Raw genomic sequence first — 22,101 nt, forward strand, 5'->3', positions numbered from 1 at the left:
ACAGTTGCTCGTTCTTGCTCCTGCACTCAACTGCTGCTATTTTCTCCAACTGATTTACGCACAAATCCCCGATTACTTTCTTTTCCCTCCGTTCCTATTGCCGTCCACCTCTGCAGGCCCAGATCATTTACAGTCGCGGCTCACGGGGGTTACAAGGGGCGAGGCGGTGTGCGGGTTCACTGAAAATACCAGCATCTGCATATCTCGGAGCTTACTCATTTTAATGGAATGAAAGTGTACAAAAATAGTTCTGGTTTCAGATTATAATACACTAAAGAGTATCATAAAGCTTTCATTTTCATGACCTTATGACAATGAAAGATACAATTCATAGTAAAGTGCAAAGGTTATGGTCGATGAATAGTACGGAATTCAATTTACTATAGGCTACAGAGGAAATAAACACAAACAATGTAACAGCCTGTGATAGACCATGAGGTGGAAAGTGATATGGAGGAACCTGATGTAAAAAAATGCGGTCGATTGAAGGCAGATGCATGGGGAGTGTGTGGACGTTATTTCTTTTTGCACTGATACGTGTAGGGACATGGTCTAAGAATAACAAGAAACAAGTTCCGTGCTTCGAATGATCAGAGATGTGGAATTGAAGGGAATTATCTGATAGAAAATAACTTTCACTCCTGGCAACCATCCTTGAAGCTATTCACATCCATTTAAAACCGATATAGTGATTAACACATCACTACATCTTGAGTCCCTTATTGATAGGCATCCAGGGTATACGTTTCAATTTTGGAAGGGTCTACTTTAACCCACCCGATACCAATAAAATAAGCACTTTTGAGCTTGGTATTAAAATGTCAATATAGAGTTCACTTTATGATGTGCAAGACAAAATAGTATTATTCGTTTCTTTTTTGTCATTTTAAAATGCAAAAAAGCCTTTATAATGGGCTCAGCTTTATAAAAGCATCCATTTAGAAATAATGCCCAGGCTAGGTTAGGCGCTATTTGCTACATCCTGAGCCCTCAACTCCCCCATCCAAGGAATCATATTCAGATACACACTCTGCATCAACGAGTATTGCTTGAACACAATACCCAGAACATTTGCATTAAATGTTAAAGGCTGTTGACGCTGATCATAGTTATCAATAACCTTAAAAAGAGCAAAAGGCAGGCTTCTTTCACTTAAGGTCATGGATTGTCCTGGTGAGTTTCCACAGCCTTGTGTATATTTGTGGCTAACATTATTCTGTAGATCAGTGATAGTAGTTTGTGCACTATTATCTGAAAAGGGTTCACTGGAGAATTCAAGGTCACACTTGAGATTTAAATTTTACCCCATTTTTTCAACGTGAATGGGCTTCTATGAATGAAAAAGTTGGTAGTTTTCAGCATTTTGTCTCATTTGGATGGCATTGGATAGCACCCTTTTATGAGTTAATATTCCTCTTTCCCAAATTTGCTCAATCTGATTATGCTTGAATTATAAAGCAATCTAGCTGCTTTTAGCCTCTTTCCCAGTTACTCCTGGACAAATGTTCCAGTTTAAGGAACATGGATCCACTTGCTTCGTGTGATGAAACAGAAGGCCCTCTTGAACATATCTAGTATAATTTTTTAGCTCTTCCAATAACTAATTTGCAGTTGAGTGGATTAAGCTTCTTTCATAATGTTTCTTCCAGGTGCACAATGCTAGATAGATTCTCTGTTTGCAGAAAAAGCACATTCCCATTCTAGAATGTTATTGCCAGTCCAGAATGTGCATGTTCAATGCGTCCAAAGAAAACAGTTCAAAGAAAGATGGCATACTCTAATATATTGACTGGCTAGCTAGAATTATTATGTTATATCCAGAAATTGGTTGCATGCTTTCCTTACTACCCAACTGCCATTTCCATGTATGTTTCAATACACCTTACTTTTTATGCCTCTTTTATCACATTCCAAGAAATAACCTATTGTTTATGTCTTGGAATCTTGTGCCTAGGAATGGTGTCCTTTCAGTTGATTTAATGTATCTGTGACCTAACAGACGTTATTCAATACCATTTTCTTGCCTTTCCAATATCACAGCCACTCTGATACCACCTTTGACACAAAATTGAATCTGACAATCGAGGGCATACGATCTTCATTGAAGTTTGTGTGGGGTAACCTGAAAATTGTTTCTAAATCCCAGGCAGCAAACAGGTCTGTCCAAACGTTTCTCAGATATTGACTTTATAGCTATCCAACATGAAATGCATTTAAGCACTGACATTCTGTTCTGTTTCTCTTCAGAAGGCAAGTCTAGAGAAACTGTACTCTCAGTAAATATGTTTTTTCTTCTCAAAGTTGCTCGTGGTACTTAAGAAAGTTTATTCTGCCAAGTTGCTGGTTCCCCCTACATGTCCCTGAAAAGGCATGACAGTCGTGGTCCATTAAGGCGTGGCTTTGAACTCCATTTCATACTGAACAAGTGTAGCCTGCATCGTTTTTCGTAAGTTATAGGGCTTAATCTTCAGAGCATGGACCTGCGTCTACCTGCACAGTAGGGTTTGGTGACTTCTTCTTGCGGATACTGGTGCCCCTGACAATAAGATCAGCATAGCCTTCGCCATGCGAGAAAGCATACGCTGATCGCCGAAGGGAAGTGTTCCTTTTAAAGTGTGTGCTCAGTTCCACTGTGTTCTCCACCACTGTTTTATTCCTGTAAGGATCCTCCTTCTGGAAAAGGGAGAGAAAATATCAACATTTATTATAGATAGAAAATCAGTTAATCAAGATGCTGCGTTCATCTCATGATTAGCAACAAGAGAAATTCTGACTTTAAATCCTGTCAGCTTTACAGAATACCTTCTGAATGATCTTTTACCCTATACCAAAGGCACTTGTTAATTCATATTTTTATTCTTATTATAAAATGTTTTGAGCAGACCCATCTTTGAGACAGCAGCAGCTAGCAAAGAAAAGAAGAGAACAACTGAAGAAATCAGCACAATAATAAATGAGATCACAACTTCTAACTCTGCCGAGTGTGTGGGGGTGGTATTGTTTGAGACTTCCAAATTTTTCCAATCTCAGAAGAATTTGTTATGCAGTCTCTCTAACATCCCTATGAGTGGATTGTATCTCCTCTATCCATAAAACACTTTTGTCCAGAAACTATTGACCTCTAATTAGATCTATTTACTTTGCTGATATATATATATATATCAATCAGGTTGGGTTATTCACAGCAAATCTGACAATTTTACTTTGGATTCGCCTACAAAGGTTTTGCACCTTGGGTCATTATTTCGTTTGGCTCCAGCAACCCACTTGGGGCAAAATGAAAAAATTGCAGGACCACCACAACCAGCATGCACTGCTCACTTGAGAGGCCCACTGGGGCGGACTAGTATTTAAAGAGACTAATCAGGTGCCTGTAATTAGACAAGCTGAAGCCATGCCGGTCTTTTCAGTAAGAAAGAGATGCCTGGAACACCTCCAGCACTGGCTGCACCTACGAGGGTGAAACACTTTTATATTTTTCTCTGCTGAAGAAAGGATTGACCTTGAAACACGTGTCCAGAGATGATTTTATAACTTAAGGCCTGGAATAATGAAACTGCTTAAAGAATTCACTGTGAGTTGCTGGCTTTGCTTTTTCTTCCCGTTTATATAACCTGTTGGGAGTGCGCTTTCACATGAGGACAACTTCGTTTTTGATATATATATGTATGTATCTTGGTCCGGTTGAAGGCAAATCGTCGAAACGCTTAATCTGCACCTTTTATACAGATGGTGGATGAAGATAAAAAATAAAAAACAGATCATTTGAATCACATTGTGTTCTTTTGCCACCTCTCCTTCAACTCGAGGATTTTTGTATTTTCGTGTGGTAAGAGGAGTGAAGAGGTATATATATATATATATATATATATATATATATATATATATATATATATATATCCTCTTCGCTCAATAGACAAAACCACAAGGGAAGTCGATTCACGAACAGTATGAGCCACAATAATTTTACCTGAGCTCCACCATCAAAACAAAATGCATTTTGTGCAGAAAAAGAGATGGCCAACACTCTCTGACTGGACCATAGTGTCATATGCCTCAAACATACTATTTAAAGTGATATAGTGCAATAGTGCTACCTTTCTTTTGATTTTAACAACAACTAGAATGTTAAAAGCAATTCCAAAAAGGCCCAGTTTAAAACTCCATTACACTGCTTTAAACCATCATTTATCATATTACTCAACTCATAAGTCTGATAGTTCTGTTTCATAGCATTTAAAAAAAGTTCTTAAGGAGACAGCTCTCCCATGTAGTACTATATTTACATTATTTGACCATATGGTTGTAACATCATGTAATGGGGAGGCATGGGTCCCATTCTGACAAGTCTATTACTGAATATTTATCAAATGCCAGTGAAGTGGATTGTACAATAGTGCTCTGTATATAATTGAACGTAAAGAAAATCCAGTTGACAAATTTTTCTAGGCTCAAGAGCAGAACTCAAGAGAAATGAATTAGTAGGGTGAGGTTTGGGAAATATTGTCAAAAATAGAACTGTGACAATGTGCTCCCGTTCAGTAATATATCTCTAAAGTAGTCAGGTACAACCTGCAAAGATGTATTACCTGTATCACATACTCAGATTATCTATCCATATGCACAAAAAATCCATTGCAGTATATATACAAAATACCATATTCATCCGTTTAGCAGCTAAACTAATTACAATGTAAACAATTTGAATAACTGAAGTGCTGTACAACAGGGCAGTTGCTACATGCATTGTAACTGTAATTATATTTATATAGCACTTACTATCCCTGATGAGGCATTGAAGCATGTTACTCTGGAACCTAAGGTTAGTGGTTAATCCAGTGGTTATTGTGATTAGTCAAGTGCTCTCAAGAAAAAATGTTATTCATTCACTCCAGTTACTTTGTGATGGAATTATGTAAATAACATTTAAGGTTGATGATTAGTTGGGGCTCTGTGGTTTCAGGTGAATGGATGGTGTGATGAAAAGGCTGGCGGAGATTAGTTAATGTTAGGTTACAGGGATAGGGTTTTAAAGAGGAGAGGTTGTGATCTATGAAATGAGGTAGAGTTCAATTGCAATATTGCAATTAGAAATATTAAGACAGGCAGGCCTGGGACTCAGCAAAGGCTATACCCATAAATAGAAGGCATGCAGAAGGTAAGAAGAGGGCCACTGGAAAAAGAAATGAGCAGAATTAAGGGGAGTTAAGTCAAGGCCAAGTTTTCATGCAGGATTTTAAGAGTACAGTAGGAGAAGTTTGTCTGAGATAACGAGCAATCAGAGGATGAAAGCTGTGGAAGGAAACAACATTATACAAAGTGCTCCATATGTGGGGCACACAGCTTAAAGATGAGATTCTGAGTGTAGTCATCATTTAAAAATTGAGAGCCATAGGCTGTTGTATGCCAATCTAGGTCAGCCCATTTAAACACAGTCTGAACTATTCCAGCCTTGGTACAGGGTCTGAAAGCTGTACAAGGAGAGTTGGTGCTGAAACAAGAAAGGTCTCATTTAAAAATCTTCCCTCCATATTCTGTAATTAAAGATTTTTCACTCACTCACAACAAAAAATATATTTGGCACTGGCTAAGAGTGTCTTGCCAGTGCCCAGTCAGCTCTATACTCTTGTTTTGTCATTTAATCCCATCCAAATGTATGTTGTGTGAGCTGGTGTATGTGGACAGTGTAGGATATGCATTGTACATATAAGTGAAGCAGAGTGATGGAGGCAGATGGGTCCCATTTTGAAAGCCCCTGGCCTGTTGCTGTGCACATGATTGGGGAGATGTTGTTTTCCCGGACAGAGAAGTGTATAAGGAGAGATGCAGGAGGAAGGAGACCTAGACAGTGACAAAGGAGTCAAGGCTCTGATAGAAAATTGATTAGGTCTTTTTACTGAGAGGGGTTCTTGACTAGTCTTCCTTTAAGACTTCCACGTGGTGTATGGTGGGAGTCAAGAGGGCTGCAGTCTCTGTTGTTCAGAGTGAGAAGGGTCTTTTAGGTAAACCACCCCTGGTCACTGTCTTTGTGGCTGCTCATACCAAGGTGCAGATAGTGCACGCCTTGTTGTGCCTCTGTTATAGGTGCTCCAGGCTGGAGACTCCCCTACTGTGAGGAACATCACTCCACACAAAGGCTAAGTCTGCAGAACAGGGTAGAGAGGCAAATGAAGATGGAAGCCATTTCAAACCAGTTCTCCTGCCTGCAGATCCCTTAAAAATAGCACCTTTATGGAGGGCTTTTAAGAATAGTGGATTCAAATGGACTTCTGTGTACTATTGAGTTAGGCAGTATTATTTGATCAGAAGCAAAGTAAGATGTCCACCGGGTCGATGGGTGATAATGGCAGATTTCAATATGTACATTTCTCTGGAATTCCATTGTTCAATCCAAGGGCATTTAAAGCCCCACCAGAAGAGGTGTGACTGGTGAGAGATGGATTAAAGAAAAAGTAAATGTACGAGCAGCACATCGAGACAGTCTAAACACGGAATACACTGCGCAAACAGTGCACATAGACAATATATATATGTAACTTTTGGTAGCTGGTCCCCAAGTCTTGGATACCAGCCCATTGGCCAACTTCTAGCAAGGATTACAGCTCAAGGGGGCTTTGTCGTTATGGGACCTAGTTTGAGGTTGCCTCCCTGTCAGGCCACTGGTGAACACATCCGTGAAAAGGAAAGTGTGGTGGGGGGCACACCCCCCCACGTTGGCGAGGAAAACTCGCTGGGTCTCCCGTGTAAAATAAATCAAGGCTACTGGGGCCACTTCAGGCCCTCCCTCTCGGGAGGGATGGCCGCTGCCCCTCTCCTAGGGGGAATATGGTAAGGTTGGTGCGAGCCTCCAGACTCGGGCGTGGCGCCCGGCACTCTGACTCCCTCGGGTCCCTGGCTGCACTCTCAGCACGCACCTGCACTCAGCCAGGATGGTTTTCACATGGAGGTGACCCCGGCACGAGTGCGGCCGCTATCTGTGGTCACTTTTGCTGCCTTTGGCCCCAAGTCAGGGCTTCAAGGCTTGCAAGGAAGGCGTGATAAATCTGCCACACCTGCTGGGCACGCTCAGCCTGACCAAGTCGGCGGTCTTGCCGGACGGGGTTCCCCTCCTACTGGGGGTGGGTGAGGGGGTTATGACTCTCTCGTGCCCCTCTCGCACTGCTGACCTAAGCGCTCCACACGTTCCTCACGAGGAAATGGTCCACTGGTGGGAGGGACCGCGGCCCCAGAGGGAACAGGAAAGAGCCAAGCACACGCTACCTAGTGGCTGGGGAGTGCCTCCCGCACCTCATTCTTCTGGCCAAAGTGCTTCCCCAGCGCTGACAAGGCGCTTGTAGGAAAGTACCTTCTTTCTTGGCATGGTTACCCTCATTTTCTGCCTGTTGTCAGTGTGTTTGACTGTGTCTACTGGGATCCTGCTAACCAGGACCCCAATATGTATGCTCTCTCCTGTAAACTGTACCTTTTTCTTCCCATAATTGGCATACTGGTCTCCCCATGTAAGTCCCTAGTATATGGTACCTAGGTACCCAGGGCATTGGGGTTGCAGGGGATCCCTATGGGCTGCAGCAGTTATTCTGCCACCCATAGGGAGCCCATGCAAAGGGTTCTGCAGGCCTGCCATTGCAGTTTTTGTGAAACAGGTACATGCACCCGTTTTCACCACAGGTCACTGCACCAGATCATTGTAAGTCACCCCTATGGTAGGCCCTCTCAGCCCAGAGGGCAGGGTGCAGGTACCTGTGTGTGAGGGCACCCCTGCACAAGCAGAGGTGCCCCCACAAACTCCAAATCCATTTTCCTGGACTTTGTGTGAGAGGGGAGGCCATTTTATGCATGTACTAATAGTAACTCTGAACCGGGCATGTTTATTATCAAACATGTCAGAATCATACCTCAATACTGTTGCAAGTATTGGAAGTATGATTCCATGCACTTTGGGGTATTCTTAGAGGACCCCCAGCATTGCTACTACCAGTCCTACAGAGTTTTCTGGGCAGCCCAAGCTGCTGCCACCCCTCAGACAGGTTTTTGCCCTCCTGCTGCTTGATCTGATCAAGCCCAGGAAGGCAGAACAAAGGAAGTCCTTTGGGAGAGGGAGGTAACACCCTCTCCCTTTGGAAATAGGTGTGACTGCCTTGGGAGGGGTAGCCTCCCCAAGCTACTGGTATGCTGGTATGCTTTAAAGGGCACATTTGATGCATAAACCAGTCGACACCGGTTCAGGGACCCCAGTCCCTGGTCTGGTGTGAAACTGGACAATGGAAAGGGGAGTGACCATTCCCCTGTCCATCACCACCCCAGGGGGTGGTGCTCAGAACTCCTCCAGAGGGTCCCTGGGTTCTGCCATCTTGTTTCCAAGGTTGGCAGGGAACTCTGGGAGCATCTGAGTGGCCAGTCCAGGCAGGTGATGTCACAGCCCCCTCCTGATAGGTGCTTACCTGGTTAGGTGACCAATCCCCCTTTCAGGGCTATTTAGGGTCTTTCTCTTGGGTGGACCCTCAGATTCGGCTTGCAAGACTCCAGCAGGATTCCTCTGCAACCTCCAGTTTGACTTCTGGCCACTGGAACTGCGACTGGACCATCCAGGAGCGGAAAACTCTGCAATCAACTAACAAGACTCTTCTGCAACTTTGTTTCCACAACTCCTGCCAGCTTTGCAACATTTCCCCTGCCGTGCATCCTCCGAAGACAGCAACTCTTCAGCCTGCACAAGAAGAAGAAGGAATCTCCCTTGGAGTGAAGGAGTCACTCCTCCGCAACTGCGGGACCTACAGCAAATGACGACCGGCTGCGTGGATCTCCCCTCATCTCGAACTGCGTGGATCCTGGATCCAGAATGGTGGTCCGGATTAGTCCTCTTGGTCCTCTTTGCCAGCTATCCCACTTTGGTGGAGGTAGGCCTTTGCTTTCCCACACAGTACTGTACCCTGTGCACCACTGTTTTTGCAGTTGCCAAAGCTTGTTGGCATCTCCTTCAAGGGATCTTCAGGAGACATGCAGCTCCAGCCCCCAGCACTGCTTCCTGCAAAGCACAGCCTTCTGCGTGGTTATCCGGCAGCGTGGGATCCTCTTTTGCAGTGCTGCATGGGCTCCTTCTGCAACTCACGTGTCCCCGTCCAGTGGGACTCCTGCAGGACTTGGTCCCCTCTCTCCACAGGTCCTTTTCTACAGGAATCCACTGCTGGTTTCTTGCAGTCTTCTCTGGGTGTCTTCTTTTTCTTCTTTTCCTCATTTTTGGGTGGTTTAGGAAAAATCCAGTGATTTACTCTTGTTTTCCTGGTCGCTAGGGGGTGTTGTTACTAGAGGGGAGTTTCTAGTACCCCCAGCTCCCCTCTTCACATTCCTGTCCTGTGTTCGCATTCCATCTTTTTAGTACATGGTTTGTGCTTCCCCTAGGGTCACTATTGGTTATTGCTATTTGCACTGTTTTCTAAGCTTTTCTATGCCTATTTCTGATTACTAATGTATATATTTACTGTATTACTTACTTCCTCTTGGAGGATTGACCTTCTAGCATTTTGTTGTATTGTGTTCCAAACATAAAGTACCTTTATTTTTGTACAACCGAGTGCTTTCTTTCATGTGTGTAAGTGCTGGGTGACTACAGTGGTATTGCATGAGCTTTGCACGTCTCCTAGATAAGCCTTGGCTGCTCATCCACAGCTACCTCTAGAGAGCCTGGCCTCTAGACAGTGCCCATACTTCACTAAGAGGAGATACCTGGACCTGGTATAAGGTGTAAGTACCTTGGGTACCCACCACACACCAGCCCAGTTTCCTACATTGGTGGTGCAGCGGTGGGATAAGCATTTGCAATTGCCTTACCACTTTGACACAATGGCATAGAAAACCTGTCCCACACTGGAAGGGTTAAGACAGCAAGCTGTCCTTCAGGAAGCAGGGGATGTCAGTGGCACCCACAAGGTGTATTGGGAAGACAACCTCTTATACTCAGAACCACGGGAACCCAAACCTGATGCCACCATAAGGTTTGTAGTACCTCTCCTGTAGAGAGAATTTTTGTTGACCCTTGCCCATGACATATCCCTGGCAGGTCACCATGTGGCAAAGCAAGACTTGGGACAGACTTGTCCCACACTTTCACTGGCCTCATATGTCTGAAGATACAAAGGAGTTTTGTCGGTCATGTGTCACCTGTCAAGCCAGTGGCAAGACAGGTGGCACCCCAAAGGCACCCCTAATTCCACAGCCAGTGGTTGGGGTTCTCTTTTAGAGAGTTGGGGTGGATATTGTTGGCTCCCTAGACCCACCCACTGCCTCTGGAAACAGATTTATACTGTGGTGGTGGACCATGCCACCAGGTATCCAGAGGCTATACCTCTAAGGACCACTACAGCTCCTGCAGTGGCAAAAGCCCTCCTTGGAATCTTCTCCATGGTGGGCTTTCCAAAAGAGGTGGTATCAGACAAAGTACAAACTTCATGTCTGCATACCTTTAGGCCATGTGGAAGGAGTGTGGTGTAACTTACAAGTTCACCACCCCCTACCACCCCCAAACCAATGGTTTGGTAGAGAGATTTAACAAAACTCTCAAGGGCATGATCATGGGACTCTGTGAAAAAGTCGGGAGGAGATGGGATGTCCTATTGCCATGCCCCCTTTTTGCCTACATGGAGGTGAGTGGGCTACAGCCCTTCTGAACTTCTGTTTGGACACCATGTTAGGGAGGGCTGGGAGCAACCCCTCGAGCCCCCTAAACAAGACATTGTGGATTATATCCTTGGCCTCAGATCCAGAATGGCAGAGAACATGAAAAAGGCCACTAAATACATTCAGGCTAGCCAAGAGCTGCAAAAGCAGTGGCATGACCAGAAGGCTGTCCTAACTGTGTATCAGCCAGGGCAGAAAGTGTGGGTACTGGAGCATGTGGCTCCCAGGGCACTCCAAGACAAGTGGAGTGGCCCCAGTACTATAGTGGAGAAGAAGGGTGAGGTCACCTATTTGGTGGACCCTGGCACTCCCAGAAGCCCCCTCAGGGTTCTTCATGTGAACCGCCTTAAGCCCTAATATGACAAGGTTGATATGACCCTGCTCATGGCCACTGATGAGGGACAGGAAGAAGAGAGCGACCCTCTCCATGACCTCTTCTCCACCACTGCAGCTGATGGCTTAGTGGATCGAGGTGTCCTAGCAGACTGTCTTTCTGAGTCTCAGAAAGAGGACTGCAGGAATCTCCTAGGGCAGTTCTCAGAACTGTTTTCTCTGACACCTCGTCAGACAACACGGTATGAACACATCAATGATACAGGGGACAGTTTGCCTATTAAGAGTAAAATCTACAGGCAACCTGACCATGTTGGAGATTGAATCAAAGCAGAAGTGCAAATGATGCTAGACCTAGAAGTGATTGAGCACTCTGACAGCCCCTGGGTTAGCCCATTGGTGCTGGTACCAAAACCTCACTCCCAAAATGGGAAAAGGGAGATTCAACTCTGTGTTGATTACAGAGGGCTCAACACAGTCACAAAGACTGATGCTCACCCTATTACTAAGGCTGATGAGTTTATAGATACAATGGCATCTACCAAGTATCTTAGCACCTTTGATCTGACTGCAGAGTACTGGCAGATCAAGTTATCAGAGGATACTAAAGGAAAACTGCATTTTCAACCATAGCAGGGCATTATCAATTCACTGTTATGCCCTTTGGTTTGAAGAATGCACTTGCCACTTTTCAGAGGCTGGTGAATACAGTCCTCCAAGGTTTGGAGGCCTATAGTGCAGCGTATCTGGACGATATAGCTGTCCTTAGCTCCACCTGGGCTGACCACCTGGTACACCTCTTAAATGTTTTGGAGGCTCTGCAAAAAGCAGGCCTAACTATTAAGGCCTCTAAGTGCCCAGTAGGGCAGGGGAAGGGGCCACCTGGTAGGTAGAGGCCAGATTCAACCACTACAGGGGAAGATCTAGACTATCTTAGATTGGATCCCCCCACTACACAGACCCAGGTAAGAGCCTTCTTATGCCTCACTGGGTACTACAGGAGATTCATTCAGAATTATGGCTCCATTGTAGCCCCTCTTAATGACCTCTCATCTTAAAGAATGCCTAAAATGTCTTATGGACAGCTAGATGTCAAAAAGCTTTTGAGGACCTCAAACAGGCCACGTACTCAGCACCTGTGTTAAAAAGCCCTGACTACTCCTAGAAATTTATAGTTCGGACTGATGCTTCTGAGGTAGGGGTAGGGGCAGTTCTTTCACAGCTCAATCAATTGCTTTTATAAGCAGAAGGTGACCCCAGAGAGAGGCGTTGGTCAGCTATAGAAATGGAGGCCCTTTTCTGTGGTCCGGCCTTGAAGAAGCTGAGGCCATACCTGTTTGGCACTTACTTAATTGATCAAACAGACCACAAGCCCCTTCTATGGCTCAAACAGATGAAGGGAGAAAACCCCAAAGTTCTGAGGCGGTCCATATCCCTACAGGGAATGGACTATACAGCAGAACATAATCCTGGGAGTAACCACTCCAATGCAGACGGACTCTCCTGACATTTCCACTACGAAGACTCATCTGGGCAAGGTTAGCCTTCATGTCCTTTGTTTGGGGGGTTTTGTAGGAAAGTACCCTCTTACTTGACATGGTTACCCCCATTTTCTGCCTGTTGTCAGTCTGGTTGACTGTGTCTACTGGGGTCCAGCTGACCAGGGCCCCAATAGTTATGCTCTCTCCTGTAAACTGTGCCTTTTTCTTCCCACAAGTGACATACTGGTCCCCCCATGTAAGTCTCTAGGTACCCAGGGCTTTGGGAATCCGGGTGGATCCCTATGGGCTGCAGCAGTTGTTCTGCCACCCATATGGAGCCCATTCAAAGGGTTCTGCAGGCCTGCCATTACAGTCTTAGCGGTCACTGCACCAGGTCACTGTAAGTCACCGGCACTGGCAGGTGTCCCTCACAAACTCCACATCCATTTTCCTGGACTTTGTGAGTGCGGGGACACCATTCTACTTGTGTTCTAGAGGTAGGTCACTACCTATGTCCAGCCACTTAATGGTAACTCCAAACCCGGACATGTTTGATATCAAACATGTCGGAATCATACCCCTAATACTGTTGCAAGTATTGGAAGTATGATTCCATACAAACTGAGGGCTCCTTAGAGGACCCCCAGCATTGCTACTACAAGTCTTAAAGGTTTTTTCGGGCAGCCCAAGCTGCTGCCACCCCTCAGTACATAATGATTAGAAATTCTAAACTTACATTTATATTTAGAATGTACGCAATACCTTCAAATTACAGTAAGTTGTGCACCTCTGCACAATGTGTTGGCACCTCACTCGCCACGCTATTTTTGTTGACCCCCGCATTCTGTTTTAAGCTCAGTGTGCGAAAAATCATTTCTGGTTAACCAGTTTCTTCCATTGAAAGATCTTCTTACTGCTACCATATGGCCATCATGTCATCCACAAGTAGCTCAAGTCGGCGTCCCACTTCACGTCCATACCTTTTTTTTGTTTAATCTGCAATGCATGGCAATTATTTTCACCAAGTGATTTTTTGCAGCCGTCAGCAGTCTCAGTTTAAAGCTGATAGTAGCTATCAGGTCTCTACGATATTGCACTCGAGTAGGTTTGAGAACCAAGCACTCATATTATGTTGTCAGCTGCAGGTCCGCAATCCAAAGAACTGATCAACAGGAAGAAACTCCAACCTCAAAAAGTGTCACATGAGAGTTCAGGATTTCTCTTTAGTCATGAATGGACAGTCAACTCCGTTTTGGGCACAAACGGTATATTGCTGTAAAAACAAATTAGCAGTTCAAATGCAATTGTCGACATTGGCATCCACGATTTGTGGCAGGTTTCAGTATATTGCGGGACAAAACAGCACACTTGCATTGTTTGCACATCTCAGCACGGGAACAAATATTGTCACATTATTCCCCATTCCCAGATGTGAAACTGGGAATCTGATGCAAATTGTGTACCTGCTGGTGTGCACACCCAACACCAGAGGTCTTCAAACTGGGGGCGGGCCCCCCTAGGGGGGGCCTCAAGTGATCTCAGGGGGGCGCCAGACTCTGGCCAAAAGAAGCATTATACAGATAACAGGCCTTTGTTTTAAGCAGAAGCATGTTATTGCATTTTAAAAATATATAACAGTACTTAACTGCAATGTTTAAATAGGTCTAGACATATTTAAACATTGACATCTTTATAAAATAATTGTGGAAAATTCTGGGGGGGGGGCAATGATTTCTATTTTTCAGCTGGGTGCCTGCGGCATTAAAAAGTTTGGAGACCACTGCCCTACACTATTAACCTTATTGTGGTCCTTTGAAATCAGTGTCCATGACTTAGAGGCCAACGGATAGGCCATTTTCCCTGAAGAGGCTGGTGGGTTGGGCTAGAACCGGTCACGCGTCAGTGTCTGACAGGGGCATAGCTTGTTGGTAAAATGAAGGGAGAGGGAGGTGGTGGAAGCTTCAGACTGCCTAACAATCACACTGGCATATCTTGTTAAATTTCATTATGACAAGCAGGAGACTGGAGGGACTTAAGAAGTAGTGGAAAGTGAGAGAAGTGCGGCTTGTTGGGGTTCTTAAAACACAATAGGGTCTGATTACAACAAACATGACGGATATCTCGCCTGCAGTTTTACAAGTTCCATAGGATATAATGGAACTTGTAATACGGCAGTCTGGATATCGAGTAGTCCATCTGCCAAGGTCGTAATCGGGCCCAATAGTTTTCAAACTAACCAAGTTTTAAGGCAGAGAGAGAGAGAGAGAGAGAGAGAGAGAGACTGTGTTTTTTGTCTGCATGTGCATGTAAAAATCCACGGTGAAATCCAACAGACACCTCACCATACCCGACTGAAAATACCTGTACCTAACCTTACTACAGAATACTTTTTTAGACGCGTGTAACACCCTAACCATCCCCTGAAACTATAAACTATGCCCCTGGGCTTGGAAACCCTTCCATAAGTGTTTGTCTATTGTAAATTCTCTTTATTTCTTTTGACCTGTGTGTTTCTCTGAGCTGTACCGCTCTACTCAGAGATCTTAGCTGTCAGGATGTGGTGCATGCATGTAACATGCCACTGAAGTATTTTCACATCGCATGTTCAGTATGTTTTTGTCCGAGTGTTTCAGTTTGCAGTGCGTGTTTGTATCGTGCTCACAGTGTATTGTTCTCTGTCGTTTTCATCAGTAAATGAGATCTTTCATGACAAGTAGCTTCTGAAAGGTTCAAATATAGGAGTGCAGAACAGCAGCGAAGTAGACACGGGAAATGCAAAGTTGCAAAGGTTCTCCGTAATACTTGAGAAGTCTTTTTTTTTTTGACTTGGCAAAGTTGTAAAATTTAGCAAACATTAAAAAAGTTTCAAATAAAAATTTCAGGAAATAAATCCTACAAATGTAAACTTCCTAGAAAACCTATCTCCTTCCTCCAGCAAAGTTCTACTCTAAAATGGGAGAGTTTCAAAAACATTTTGGATTTGAATTTTCAAAACCAGGCCCAGTTTTCAACAATTGCGCACTTTGTGACCTTTACAAAATTTGGCTGGAAGAATTATAATTTTGCACAGCCTTACTAGAGATCCACTATAGCCTCTGTTTAAAGGTAAACATATTCTTGCTTCTGGGGAGAACATCATTCAGACTGACAGACTGCAGCCTTCTCTGGCCAAGTGGCATGTTTTGCGTTCCGAGTCCATACAAGAATGCTTTTTTGCCAACAACTTTTCCACTGACAGAGTGGCTAAATTGCACATGCCACTGCCTCAAAAACAAGATGATGGACGGAATGCCTTAATTAATATCAGTGACTGTCAGGCTGCATTGCAGGCCATCAATTACAATTTTTGCCCACTGTGCCACTCTTAACAGAGAACCACCTTATGCAAATCAGTCTTGGTCCTGCCCCAGTAGGAATAGTCCAGATGGGAATACAAGCAATCCGAAGACTTATATCAACCTAGGTTCAGACATACAGCACAGTGAGCATGGGGTCCACTTCTGGCCATTTCCATCGCAGTTAGGGGGTCAGTTGCAAAACCAACAGGACGATAGAAGGACTGCTTGAAATAATCTCGGTCACTGGTGATAACTCGGGCCACATTAGCTTGGTTGCCAGCCATGCCATCTTTCTATTGTCATCGTGCAAAAATGGTACTGCATCATTTCAATAATTGCCAAGCGCTTTGGATAAAAGAGCAATAGAAATCCAATAAATAAGTAAGCAAATTAATACAATCAACGGCAACATGACAGCCCGATCAGCATTTTTCATATTTTCTAAGTACAAGCCTTAGAAATGGTCAATCTGTGTCCACTTCTTTTAGTTTGTACTGATTCTCTCAGGTGTCAATGAGCAGAAAGTCACACTAAAACTAAGCATTTCAATTTGAGAAGCAAAGTAAACCTGTGAGCCCCCCTCCCCTATTTTGCAAGGTTTCGAAAAGATCAAATGCTTCTTTAATAAAGCGCATAACTTACCGCTTCCTGTACGGGGTAATTTGATATCATGCGCACAAAGAAGCGGCCAACCAGTGATGGCAGGATGCTGACTGCAACTGCCAGCAGAATGACCAGCCAGATGTAGAGCTTGCTGAGGGCATTCTTGTTGACTTCTGCCGAGCAAATAACACCTTGTCAGTCACAGTGTAAGAAAGAACAATGTCAATGTGGATTTCATTTAGAGTTCGCAGTGGCCATTACTGAGGCTCCATGATGAAATAGATTTCATACTATAATTTTGGAAGGTTTGGGAGTTGGCAGGATGTGTGCAAACACAAAGCTCTCTTCCTCTCCCTCCAACTTCTTTAGATAAATCATATTTTCTCCCACTCGCAATAAACACCAATAAGAGAGTTCACTTGAACGTGAATACCTTATTACTTAAAAAAGACAAACACATTCGTGGCTAGAGTTGGGCACCAGTGTTCTATAACGCAGTCATAGGACATTCCCACCAATTAGGGATAGTAGAAAAGGCGGATAAAAAAATATTATGTCATGCAGGAGCATGCGTCTTTAGCTCTTCTGTAGTGTCTCAGGGAAGTTCTAATGATTCGAGAAGCTGATCCCTTTTCTATTGGGCAGACCTCATAGGAGCAGGTTTATGCATAAAAACATAGAGGTTGTTTATGAACCGTAAGTAACAGAAAACCGTTCTTGTCTATAACCCTAATGAACACGTTTGTTGGTACACGCATAAGAGGTAAAGTTTGGTGCTTATCTGCATATACAATCATAACTTCAAATAAACTATACTTAAAAGTTAAAACCCCCCAAAATAATACTTTGAAATATGTTTCCATTGCTATGTTGTATCGTTGAAAAAATCTGTAGATCTGTAGGACAGGTAGACTTGTGGATGTTTACAGCCAAACAATGCTTGCAGGAGGTGTATATGGGGTAAAAATGGAGTAAACTAGCCAAAAAACATACCAGAAGGATTAACTGTTTTAATGGAAACATACATGATAAAATTAAACGAGGAATGACAGACTAGTAATAGAAAGAATGGTATGATGGTCATACTCATTTAAAAAATATAAACAATTCTGTAGGCGGATGATGAATTAAAATAAAACATTACACAACCCTATTCCAAAATTAAGCAAAGGATGAATATGAACATTTTCACAACGTCAAATCGAAACATTTTTGATGAGGAACTTAAGGTATACACACAAGGAGCTTTTGCTACTGCCCATTGGTAAGTGCTCTGGTGAGAAGCTTAAAGGCAGTGGAGGATAAAATTAAATCCATTGGCTCTTTAGCAAGTTATTAATGCGCTCCAAGAGGGACAAACATTGGATGTACTCCCTTAGTTTCCTTGTTTTAGCAGCAAGTTGCAAAATGTCTTACATATAGTTACATTGTTGGACATGGCCCTTTTCGCAGGGTCATCCCCAAACTTTTTGCCCCCTTCCTCCTATTTTTTCTGACCTGTTTTTGTTGGCTTTAGGACTCTGGGCACTACTGACCAGTGCTAAAGTGCAACTGTTCTCTGTCTAAATTGTATTGTAATTGGTTTATCTATGATTGGCATATTTGATTTATTAGTCCCTAGTAAAGTGCACTAGGTGTGCCCATGGCGTGTAAGTAAAATGCTACAAGTGGACCTGCAGCACTGATTGTGCCACCCACATGAGTAGCCATGTAAACATGTCTCAGACCTGCCACTGCAGTGTCTTTTTGTGCAGTTTTATCTGCCATTTCAACCTCGCGAGTGCACCCTCTTGCCAGGCCCAACCCTTCCCTTTTACTACATGTAAGTCATCCCTATGATAGGCCCAAGGCAGCCGCATGGGCAGGGAGCAGTGTATTTAAAAGGTATGACATGTTCTGGTGTGTTTTACATGTCCTGTTAGTGAAATACTGCTAAATTCGGTTTTAACTATTGTAAGGCCTATCTCGTCCATAGGGTAACATGGAGTTTGCCTTGAAATAGCCTTCAAGTGTAATTTCCCATTGGGAGCAGATGGAGATCTGGCGTTTGGGGTCTCTGAACTCACAATTTAAAAATACATATTTTGGTGAAGTTGGTTTTTAAATTGTAAGTTTGAAAATGCAACTTTTAGAAAGTGAGCATTTTCTTGCTTAGCCATTCTGTGCCTCAGCCTGTCTGTGGAATACATGTCTGGGCCAGGATGTCAGTTGGGCTGTTTGTGAATTCACTCTAGACAACAGTCACACGAAGGGAGCAGAGGAGTCCCCTGCATATCCTGATGGGTCGTCCTGGACTACAGTGGTGGGAGGAGCTGACACTTGCACCTGAATAGGGCTGTGCCTGTCGTTATACAAAGCAGTCTCCTACCTTCAGGAGTGAATCTGGGGACAGGGCAGGAAAGGCAGGGTCTTGCGCACTACAAATACTTTCCTTTGAAGTTTGCCTACTTCAGAGGCAGAAATGAGTATAAGTATTGGACCCCTGACCTCACAACTTTAGAATCCTTCTGGACTGAGGACATTCTGCTAGGAAGAAGAGCTGGAAGCTGTAGAAGGGACTGCCACTCTGCCTGTTGCTTTGCTGGCCTGCTGCTTGCTGCTTCTGTCTTGGAAAATGGACTTTGCTTTCTACATCCTGTTTACAAAGATTCTCTAAGGGTTTGGACTGAGCTTGCCTCCTTTTAGAAGTCTCAGGGAGATCAAAGACTTCATTTTCCCGCACCTGTGCTTTCTTGCTGAGAGTCCTAACTTGCCTAGTGGTGCCACAACCAGTCCCTGGGCCCTTGGAAGTGAGTTCTGGTGTAACCAAGAAGAAATAAGCACATCGACTTCTGAGCGACTTTGGAACTGGTGCTGCTGACAGACTCCACGCCGCTGCCTGCACCGGCGCTGTGGTCCCCACTGAGTGCAACGACTGCGACCTATGCCGCAGGCCCAACGCCGCTGCAGTGCCTCTGAAGTCCTGCCACAGCATGAGTCCTGATTGCTGTGTCCCATGTCTGGAACACCGGACTCTGACTCCGCCACAGCACCTGTGGCCCTGTGGTGTGATCGCAACACCACGAAGTTGACGCCTCCCATCTAGACCTGCTGGATTCATTGACCCTGCCAGATCGTAAGGAACTGATGCCTTGCCACTGATGTTGCATCACCTACCATGCAACCGTAAGGAACCGATGCATCACCTCCCCTGCATAGCAGTAAGGAACCAACACTTCACCTCCCTGGTAGCAGTGAGGAACCAACGCTGCCCCGGCTCCAGCGATGTCTCACCTCCCTGACTCCGTGCAACATCTTTATTTCATTGTTTTCAGAGGTACTGTACCTGGGATCCGTGCGACTCCATGACCGGCCTGCATTCCCTCGCGAGTGGCGTTGGACTGTTGAGAACGACTCTGTCAAGATGTCATGATAGCCCCAGTTGGAGCTACTGTGTTTCTAAGCGCTATACTGAAGTTTAATCTTTAAAAATGTATAACTTTGCTTGTATATGTTAGATTTTTGTTGTTTAGATCTTGTTTTAATCAGATAAATATTAGCTATTGTTCTTAACTGGTGTGGACTACTTTTGTGGTGTTTGTACTGTGTTACTGTGTGTGTGTGTGTGTGTGTGTGTGTGTGTGTGTGTGTGTGTACAAATACTTTCCACATTGTCTCTGAGATAAGCCTGACTGCTTGAGCCAAGCTACCAAGGGGGTGACCAGGAGTTATCTTAGGTGTGTGACTCCCTTGCCCTGACTAGAGTGAGGGACCTTACTTGGAAAGTGTGCTAACCACTGGCAACTATAGACCCTATTTCTAGCATACATAATGATGCTTAATTAGGTACAAATTATGTCATGTATAGACGAAACGGGACAGACGTTTTTAACAGCTGTGCTGCAAAAACAGCAGAGGGAATCCAACAATAAAACAATGGGAAGGAGCCTGAGTTATAGACTTTTGGGATTCGATCATAACAGTTCTTGAGGAGGGGGACTGGGAACATGGACAATGGAGAAAGTCCCATTTCTCGATTATTGTGGAGCGGTTGAGGGAGATAGACAATGGATATATTCCCATTGCTAAGTTAATGAGGAGGCCTTGAGGAATTAAAGGTGAAGCTACTCCCATTGCTCAGTTATTGCAGGGGAGCCAGAGGGATCAACAGAGCAGAGACTCCCGTTGCTCAGTTAACAGTGGAGATGTGCCGATTGCATAGATATTGAGGCACATCCCAAGGGACAGGTAGTTAAGATTTTGGCATTACTCAATTATTGAAAATGAGCTCGTAGGATAGTTAGTGTAGACACTCCAGTATCTCAGTGATGAGACGGAGCATGACAGACAAGGAGCAGAAATACTCTTATATCACACTTTTTGAGGAGAAGCTAGAAGCATAGACAGTGGAAATAGTCAAATAGCTGAGATATAGATGACGATTCTGAGCGATGGCCCTTAAAGATTCTTCAATAACTCAAGTATTGAACTGGAGCCTGGTGGCTAGAGATACTTAGCTAGATCTTTTAATGGGGAGGAGTCCGAGAGATAGAGATTGGAAATGCTCCTATAGACCCCTTATTTATCATGAAATTGGGAGAATATGCACAGTAGAGTAGCAAGATGCCATGAGTCCTGGTGCAAGCAAGTTAAATGGCCACTTTGACTGCTCTTGGGGTAGTAAAATACAGCAATTATGTAGGTTCAATTGACAGACACCAGCTGCACTAACGCCTCAGGTTATACAGTGGAGGTTCTCCCAGAGCACAGGTGTAGGAAGTTGGCTCTGTATGTGCTATTTCAAAGTAAGGAATAGCATGCACAGAGTCCAAGGGTTCCCCTTAGAGGTAAAATAGTGGTAAAAATAGATAATACTAATGCTCTATTTTGTGGTAGTGTGGTCGAGCAGTAGGCTTATCCAAGGAGTAGTGTTAAGCATTTGTTGTACATACACATAGACAATAAATGAGGTACACACACTCAGAGACAAATCCAGCCAATAGGTTTTTATATAGAAAAATATCTTTTCTTAGTTTATTTTAAGAACCACAGGTTCAAATTCTACATGTAATATCTCATTCGAAAGGTATTGCAGGTAAGTACTTTAGGAACTTTAAATCATAAAAATTGCATGTATACTTTTCAAGTTATTGACAAATAGCTGTTTTAAAAGTGGACACAGTGCAATTTTCACAGTTCCTAGGGGAGGTAAGTTTTTGTTAGTTTTACCAGGTAAGTAAGACACTTACAGGGTTCAGTTCTTGGTCCAAGGTAGCCCACCGTTGGGGGTTCAGAGCAACCCCAAAGTCACCACACCAGCAGCTCAGGGCCGGTCAGGTGCAGAGTTCAAAGTGGTGCCCAAAACACATAGGCTAGAATGGAGAGAAGGGGGTGCCCCGGTTCCGGTCTGCTTGCAGGTAAGTACCCGCGTCTTCGAAGGGCAGACCAGGGGGGTTTTGTAGGGCACCGGGGGGGACACAAGCCCACACAGAAATTTCACCCTCAGCAGCGCGGGGGCGGCCGGGTGCAGTGTAGAAACAAGCGTCGGGTTTGTAATGGAAGTCAATGGGAGATCTAGGGATCTCTTCAGCGCTGCTGGCAGGCAAGGGGGGGGTTCCTCGGGGAAACCTCCACTTGGGCAAGGGAGAGGGACTCCTGGGGGTCACTCCTCCAGTGAAAGTCCGGTCCTTCAG

General features: G+C 44.3%; 1 protein-coding gene across 1 annotated transcript in view; it reads right to left on the reverse strand.

The window, feature by feature from the left end:
- Positions 1–208: 208 nt before the first annotated feature.
- The window catches only part of ATP8B3 (ATPase phospholipid transporting 8B3), a 481,840-nt gene continuing 459,947 nt past the window's right edge, over positions 209–22,101 (reverse strand). Inside the window, exons 27-28 of the mRNA XM_069217044.1 lie at positions 16,469–16,602; positions 209–2,673 (exon numbers count right to left, since the gene is read on the reverse strand). Coding sequence (XP_069073145.1) covers positions 2,461–2,673; positions 16,469–16,602 — 347 coding nt within the window. The 3' untranslated portion in view covers positions 209–2,460. The remainder of the gene's footprint in view (positions 2,674–16,468; positions 16,603–22,101) is intronic.

The sequence above is a fragment of the Pleurodeles waltl genome, chromosome 12 (genome assembly GCF_031143425.1).
Source record: "Pleurodeles waltl isolate 20211129_DDA chromosome 12, aPleWal1.hap1.20221129, whole genome shotgun sequence".
Lineage (NCBI taxonomy): Eukaryota > Metazoa > Chordata > Amphibia > Caudata > Salamandridae > Pleurodeles > Pleurodeles waltl.